The 8,210-nt window shown below is 60.3% G+C and overlaps 1 protein-coding gene across 1 annotated transcript in view; it reads left to right on the forward strand.

Annotated features, from left to right (window-relative positions):
• FHOD1 (formin homology 2 domain containing 1) overlaps positions 1-2,535 on the forward strand; it is a 63,681-nt gene extending 61,146 nt beyond the window's left edge. Inside the window, exons 24-25 of the mRNA XM_067552849.1 lie at positions 213-389; positions 977-2,535. Coding sequence (XP_067408950.1) covers positions 213-389; positions 977-1,059 — 260 coding nt within the window. The 3' untranslated portion in view covers positions 1,060-2,535. The remainder of the gene's footprint in view (positions 1-212; positions 390-976) is intronic.
• Positions 2,536-8,210: the final 5,675 nt, after the last annotated feature.

Here is an 8,210-nt window from a genome sequence, read left to right on the forward strand (position 1 = left end):
TGTGGGATTAGTTGGTGGGCTTGGCGGTAGGGGGCGGGTGTCAATAGGGCAGCCACGGAAGGGGAAGTGGGGTCTGTGAGTGTTGGCAGCTGAGCGGCCGTGGGGTGGGTGCTCTGGCTGGGAAGGGCAGCTGTGACAGTGCTGAACTTGGCAGGGGGACCCCCTTTTCAGGTCCCTTGGCTGAGGCTGACACCCTTGTTCTCCCCGGCCAGGCGTGGGGCAGTCCAGCCCCTCCGGTGGCTCTCCAGCCCAGGACGACAGCTCTGGCTCCCCAGCTGACACCTCAGATGAAATCATGGATCGTCTAGTGCAGTCTGTCACTCACAGCGCTGGCCCGCGGCCTGGCGCCGCCAAGGAGCGCAAGAGGTCACGTGTCAGCAGGAAGTCCCGTAAGTGCCATCCATGGGGCTGGGACTGAGCCGCGCCGTGTCATCCCTGAGCACTGGGCAGGAGGGGTTCTGCCTCTGCCAGCCATGGTGGCTGCTGGGAAATCGGCGCCACGATGTGCCAACAGAGTCATGGTCTGGGCTGCTCTTTACATGCAAAGCCTGTGGGCGGCAGAGCCTGGTGCTGTGCGGGCGCTGCCCTGGTGCTGCCACCAGCCCGTGGGGGAGAGCAGGCAGAGGGCAGGCCCCAGCTGAGTGGTTCTGAGGAGCCGCGCAGGCTTTACACTGTCCCGCTTCTGCAGGGGCCGGCGTGTCGGCTGGCCCCACACCTAGAACCTGCGTAGCAGGCCTGGGCCCCGCCACCCCAGCTGCCAGGCTGGGCTGAGCGTTTGACTGTGTCCTGGTTTGATGGTGTCTCCTGCTCTGGCTGTTCAGACGGGATGGCAGGGAGAGGAGGGGAGAGTGTCCTAGGGCCATTTGCCATGGAGCAGACCTGAGCCGTGCCCGGCGTGCTGCTCTGCGCCCGGTGTACCATGCTGCCCTCCGTGTGACTGGCGTTCCCACTCCCTAATTCTCACCTTTCTCCCCAGTGAGGAGGACTCTGAAGAGCGGCCTGAGCGATGACTTGGTGCAAGCGCTGGGCCTGGCACAGGCTCCCGGGGTGGAAGTGTGACGGTGCTGTGGCCAGCAGAGCCATCGTGGAAGGAGCCTGCGTGGGGCCCATGTTGCTCCAGGCCCCAGAGCGAGCAGGGCTGTGGCTGTGCTGAGGGGGCCCCATGCGGCCAGCCCAGGACAAGGCTTGGTGACCTGGAGGAAGGCGCACTCAAGGCAGAGCCATTGCTTGGGGGTGCATTGAACCCCTGCCCCTGGGGACGCAGCACCAGCTCGCCAGGCATCCCTGCCCTGCCAGCCCCTCCTAAGCCACGCCTGCTGGTGCCACAGGATGGGCATTCCCGCCACAGTGGCTGCTGCTTTCACCCCCACGCCCACGGGCCTCCCCGCATTCTGCCACCCGTCCAGCCCGTGTTTTCCTGCAGCAGTGCTGTGCGCTGAGCGGATTCGCTTTGGGGACGCGGTAGCATTTGTGCCTTTGCTGCTAGCTGGTAAGGGGGAGGTGTGTTGTGGATTAGTGCTGCTCATCCTGCAGAGAGGAGTGCTGTCTGCGGCAGAGCCATCACAGCCGTGCCCAGCCCCCGGCCAGGCACTCATGGGGGCAGCCTCGATCACCTTGTGTTTGCCTTCTGCCCCTCCTTGCTTTCACGGTGCTGGAATCCGGTACTTCTCCAAGGGGCCTGTTCGGAAACGAGCAGCATTTCCCTAGTGGCCGGCACTGCTGGCTCTCAGCAGAGCCCAGCTCCACACGTGGCCCAGTGCTCCTGGCCCTGCCTGGGTGCTGGTGACAAGAGGCGGCTCCGAGCAGAGTCACTGCATTTGCACTAGCCGTGCAGTACGTGGAGGGCCCTCTTCTGAGGGGAGCGCAGCACAGGGCGGGCTGGCTGGTAGCTCAGGATTTGCAGTGTGACCAGTGTTACAGGGAGCTGGGTTGTGTGTGCTGTAGTCACCCTCCCTCCAGCGGCGCTTGGGTTGTGAAGGTCCCAGTGCAATCGCCGGGGAAGGTGCAACTAGACTGAATAAAGACACCTGCCGTCCATTGCTGCTCTGTGGGTCTCTTTTCAATACAGCCGGGCAGGAGCCCAACTCTCCTCTTCCCTGCCCATCCCAGCCATGTCCCAGGCCCGTGGCTCACTGAGCTCTGGTCTGCCTGCCTTGACCCCCACAGCCGCGGGTCACTGGCCATACTCCTGTCCCCGAGTGGGCAGTGTTTGGGGCCCACCAGTGGCACAGAGCTGGGGCAGTGGCACCTACCCTCTCCCTGAGTCCAGCTGCCATTTTAACCCCTGAGGTGGTTGGCGTGGGCGCTGAGGTGATGGGGGTGCAGGGAGGGCAGGGGTTGGGGAAGGCCAGGGTGAGGGGCGTGTGCTCCAGTGGTGCTTGCTCCAAGCAAGGGGTATGTGGTGAGCATGACACATCCCCCTGTCCCCAGGAGAACCCTTCTCCATACCACCCCAGTCCCCTGCAGAGCCCAGCCTGGCACGGCAGGCAGCCTTGTGGTGGGTTCTGGGTGGGAGGCTCATACCCTGATGCCTGGGCTCGTTTGAATGGTTCTGTGTGGCCCGGGAGAGAGGTTCTGTCCCTGCCTCGCTGTCTAGCGCTGACACTGCCTGCCGGGCCTGGGGGGTGGTGGTGCCAGGGAAGCACAGTGGTTACCCCAGCAAGGTTCCCCACGGCCAGCTGGGTGCACGTGCCTGCCCCTCTAGCTGCGAGACCTCTGGATTACACACAGCCTTGCTCCCAGTGGGGCCCAGGGCCCTGGCTTGAAACCATGGTGGGGTGAAGTCTGGTGCCTGTCCTGTGGCAGGCTCCAGTGGAAGAGTTCAGCCCCTCCGAGGCGCCAGGCTGGGCCGTTGAAGGAGGGCGAGGGTGGGGATCCTTCCTGACCCTTCCCCGCCCTGGTGACCAGCTGTGCCCTGGAGCCCCAGGTGGGGAAACCCTTTCAGTTTTTCCCTCAGTCTGACATGGTGGCTTGGGCAGGAGGAGGCAGCAGCAGATGGCATTAGTTGGGGGAGTGGTATGGAGTGGGGATGTGGCCTTGGCCTATGAAAACTAGCCCTTCTCCCGTTGCTGTGCAAGGGGTCAGGCTTTGTGTCCCTGAGGAGCACAGGTCCTGCAACCAGCCTGCAAGTCTGGGGCTCCTCAATCACCCTTTTCTCACCCTCTGGCTCCCCTGAGTCAGACACGGCCCGCCAGCTCCCAGCACGCGCCACCTGCCGAGATCCCCATGCCCACGGCCGCCTGATTCGATTCCGTGGGCAGCTGGGCTAAGGATCTGGGTTTGCATTTTACTGTGACGGTGTCTCGAAGCAGGTTCCTGCAGGTCTTGTCTGGGGGCATGGCAGCGTCTGAGTACTCTGTTCTGGCAGCTGTCGGGAGCCTGGGATCTCCTCGCTGAAGCTTTGGCAAACACCTTGGGGGACTTGCAGGGTGGGGGGACCAAGATGTGGGAGTGGGCTCTGCAGTGGCATACTGTGGGTCTCCGGCGCCTGGGGGTCAAGCCTGCATTTGCGTCCCTCCCCCCGCTGCGCCTCACGTGCAGGGCAGGAACAGTCCTGGCGCTGCCTCGGGGAAGGAGGAGGGTCTGTACCTGGGGGGGCATGAGGCCTGGGGGGACGCAAATGCAGGCTTGGCTCCGTTCCCCCTCCCCACACTTACCTGCCGCGCAGCACCCACCTCTCCTGCTCCAGCCCGGCGCTGGCTCGGACGGGAGAAGCTTCGCCGGCCTTGCGGGGGCACCGGGCTGGCCCTTCACAACGGGCGGAGGTGCTGGAGGAGTGAAGGGCCGGCCCAGCACCAGCACCTGGGGGCCTTCCCTCCCTCCCCCCGCTTGCCCTTAGTACGCCACTGGGGCTCTGTACTGAGCCTGCACAACTGTGCCTCCCCCGTTGGCTTGTCTCCGTTGCAAGGATGGGTTGTATCAATATGCGGGGGAGACTGGCCTCCAGCCAGTGTCTAGCCAAGGCAAATCCCGTTTCCAGCTGTGGCGGAAGTTCATATGCTGCCCCCAGGGTTTCATGCTGTGAAAGGGCCGTGCGCTGCAGTGGGCACGTCTGACGTCTGGGTACGACTTCGCTTTATATGGCAGGAATCAACTTGGCAATGTCTCCCCCTCTTCCATCTCGTCAGCGTAAGCGCCTCAGCTGTTCAGACAGAGGCCTGGGTTACACTTATGCTGAGGTTCTCCATGGCTCCCCGTCACAGGCAAGGTAGCTGCTCCTGGTGACAGCAGCAGGCCTGATGGAAAGGCGTTTGGATGGGGCCATTTCCCTTCCCTTCCCCACTCAGCCACAGCTCACGTGCTTTCCTTCAGGGGCTGGATAGAAATGAGTACTCTGTCCCAACAGGCTGTCTCTGTCTGGCAGGGTGACACGGAGGGGGTTCCCCTCACTCTTGGATTCCTTACCGCAAGCAGTCCTCATGCACCTCAGTGACCAGCTCAGCATTACGTGCTGGATTTACAGTGTGCAGTACAAGTCCTTGTCCTCCCACGGCAGACAGCTTTTACCGTCTCCCTAGGCACAGGGAGAGACCTCTCCTCCCTGAGCGCCTGGGCTTTTCTGGCCTTTCCCTTACTTCTCCTTTGTCTTCCTGCCTTTTTTGGAACGGGCTTCAGCTGACAAGCCAGCCAATCGCCTGGTGCTGAACCAATCCTCTCCTCAGTTTGGCCCAGCTGGGGACACTTGCAAAGTGCCCAGTTCATGCTGTGGCGTGTGTAGGCGAGGCTGCTTTGCATTTCCAGCGGAAAACATCCTTCCAGAATACCAGCTTCGCCACGGCATCGATGGCCTCAGCAATGCACTGGGCACACCGGTGCCACACAGCCCATCTGTACCTGGGCTGTCTTGGGAGATGAAGTCTGCCGTCTCTTCCCATTACGTCACGCCTGACACACCAAAGGTCATTTCAAACATCAGCTGATTTCTAGCCGGGGATCGTGTCACAATGGGCAGGCGACCACCTTCAGGAAACATGCCAACTGTGACTGCACAGTAACACTACTGAATCCAAGGCGTTAGGACAGGGTGTCTTGGCTCTCCGGGATCTCTGCTATGTCCCAGCTTCTACTCTGTCCATTGGAGGAACCCTGTGTGCCAGACCCCCAAAGCGTCCCTCTCTTCCTTCAGGGTGGGCCACACAGCTTCAGCATCTCCAAGACAGAGCCTCTGGCCTCCAGCTTTGCTTCATGCCATGAGCTCTGCCCCGTGAGTCCAGACTCCTGATCAGCGACCTGTGCACCAGGTCCCTGACGGCCGCAAATCACCCAGTGTGTGCAGTGACACAGGGCAGCCTTTTCCAAACAGCAGCGTTTGTTAGCTGGGACGCAGCACGGGGCAGTGCTGAGCTTAGCGCAGAGAAGCAGAGGGTAAGATGACGTCTCTTGTGGCCAAGCCAATGCTTCACCCACCCTTGCTGCTATAGGCTCTGAGTCAGTCCAGGGTGCCAGCGTGTTGTCTCTCTCCAAAGGGCAGACCTTTTCCCTAATCGCTGTCCCCTTGGTTCTCAAGCTGGGGCCTTTGCTCCGCTTCCATGCAGAGAGCTGGGGGAAATCTCTTTCCTCTTCAGGGCTACTGGCTAGGTGTGAGTCCTGGCCATTGTTTTTTTGGGATTCTCCATTGATGTGGGTTGGTTTCAGCAAATCCTTAATGGTCTGTTCAAGCCACTTCAAGCAGTTGCTTGATGCTCACACCTCATGTCTCTTGCTGTGTTCCAGAAGCAGCTTTAAGCCTTTGGCACCCATGAGGTAGCATTGCAGAATACAGAGGGAAACCGAGGCATGCATAGGCTTTATAAAAATATTACAGAAAATTCCCACTGTGGCACACACAGCGTGCAAAGTGTTCGATCCAAGGAAAGTGCAGAGGGCAGTCGCGGACACCGTGTAACTAGCAGGGCCAGGACAGTGACACTGTTCTCAGGAAAGTGTCATGGGCTCTTTAATACTCACAAGTGGTCAGGCCCTCAGTGCTACATCTCAACTAAAAGGTGTCTCAGCTGCAGCATGGTGGGACACTCCATCCCTGCTCGGCCATCCCAAAGGTAATGGTTGTCTACGGAAGAAAAGTAAAGGGGTTTGGCTGTGTGGCATAAAAACACTACATCTGCTCCAGTGCAAGGTAGCAGGGATGTGACGTGAAGGCACGTTTCAGTTCTTGGTAATAAACCAGGAATTAAGCTCACTTATGAAAAGAAATTGATTCTGACTGAGCTCTGCCCGTGGTGGGAAGCATCATATGCCAGGGATATTAAAGTCAGTGGATACACCCTGGTCAGGAAGGACAGAGTGGGCAGAAGATGCACTAGTGACTGACAGTTCAATTCAGAGAGGCAGGAGCTGGGGTGCCCATGAGTCAATGTATTAATGATGTGTCACAAGGCAGGGAACTGGGCGAGGTCTGTTATAGAGACCAGTCTGACAAGGGAGCCGGATGAGCAGCTCCTTAAACATCTATCCCTGATGTGTCGAAAGAAAGACAAGTGTTATCAGGGGGATTTCATTGTCCGGGGGCCAGGCATGATGGAGGTTTCATACCGCCACTAGTAAGAAATCTTTCTACTTCGAGGAATTGCTCATATCCATTTCAATATATGTGAGTGCACGCCACTATGCATTGCACTGGTTCCCGGAACTTTTTTCCCCTTAGCAGACCCCGTAGGATCGGCTCAGGCGCCTCCTGGAGTACTGCACTCATGCCGCGGTACATAGGGCTCCGCCGACCCTGCTCAGTCCCTTCTTTCTTCCCGTGAAGGTTACTGGAGCGTCTTGCCTCTTGCCTCAAGAGCAAGTAGCTTTCCCTGTTTGAACTGTTCTTTATAATTGAACATTTAGCGTTAAGTAGTGTTAAAGTATAGTATAGTTAGCATTAGATTAGATAAGAAGCCCTTAAGGGCTTATTTTTGGGCCATGCCTGGCACAACAGGATTCAAGTCCTACGCCGCTTGCGGCAAACCTGTCCGCGTGAGTGACCCTCACGACCACTGCCTCCACTGTTTGGGAGAGCAGCACTGCAAGGACAAGTGTAGGATTTGCAAAGTCTTCAAGCCGCGCACGCAAAAAGAACGAGACGCGCGCTTGAAGGCTATTCTGATGGAGTCCGCGCTTCACCCGGACTCTGAACCAAAGCGTTCGCTCACGGCACCGAGTGTCTCCTTGGTGCGGAGCACTCCATCGGCACCGGAGTCGACCCGTCGCAAGTCACTGGTGCCGAAGAAGAAGCGCCAGGGCACCAAGTGTCTGGACTCCCCCGCACCACGGCTGCGGCCTGTGGAGAGTCAGGAGATGCACCAGCCACAGGCCGTTGAAGTTACTCCGACTCCTGGGGGTGGGGGAGCGCCACTGCAAGGGCCGTCGATGCCGGAGGTGTTCGCTGCGGCACGCGCCCTCATGGGCATGCCCACGCCTCCGTCCCCCCCTCGGCTGAGGGCGCAGGGACCGGCATCTCGGGGTAAACCCGCGCCGGGTGGCCCTGGTGGGTGGCAGAGACAGGAGTCAAAGTCTCCCCCCAGATGGGCAGAGAGGGTAGAGCGTGCGGGCTCCCCTCTCAGCTCCGACTCTGGGTTGTCAAGCTCCTCTGCACTGCGGCACCGTTGATGAGCCGCGACACTGGAAAGGTCTCACTCGAGGCGAAGTTGTTACAGTCCCGCCTCGCGCAGCTCCTCGGCACCGAGTCCCTCGCCACGGCACTGGTCACGATCCCCGGACCGCAGTCCGGCGCGGATCCCGGTGCCGGAGGAAACGCATCGACAGCTCCAACGGCACCAACAGCGCCGATGGCACCAACAGCTCCACGCTGCCGCTCGAGCTCCTCGGACTCAGCACCGCAGAGGCACAGCCAGCACCGCTCCCAGTCCCCGAAGGGGAAGCGCCGCTGCAAAACCTCGGCACCGAGACGGAGGTCGCACTCAACCTCATCCAGCTGCACGCCTCCTCGCCGGCACCACACACGACGGCACCGGCGCTCCTCATCATTGTCAGGGTCCTCGCGCAGCAGATCCTCGATGAGGGTGGGCAGGAGCTGGAAACACCACCGGCACCACTCCAGTGGCTCAGGGTTCTGTGCTCGCCGACTGGACGCGCCGCAGCCAGCACCTGTGCCGGCACCAGGATGGTCACAGGGACCGTGTCAATGGCCATACTGGGGGTCATTGGGGGCCCAGATAGGGCAGGGCACGGTCTCTGTCCCGTCATCAGTGGCCCAACCGGCACCTCCC

Source organism: Emydura macquarii, unplaced genomic scaffold (assembly GCF_026122565.2).
Source record: "Emydura macquarii macquarii isolate MOO-44397 ecotype Brisbane River unplaced genomic scaffold, CSIRO-AGI_Emac_v2 contig_295, whole genome shotgun sequence".
NCBI classification, from domain to species: domain Eukaryota; kingdom Metazoa; phylum Chordata; order Testudines; family Chelidae; genus Emydura; species Emydura macquarii.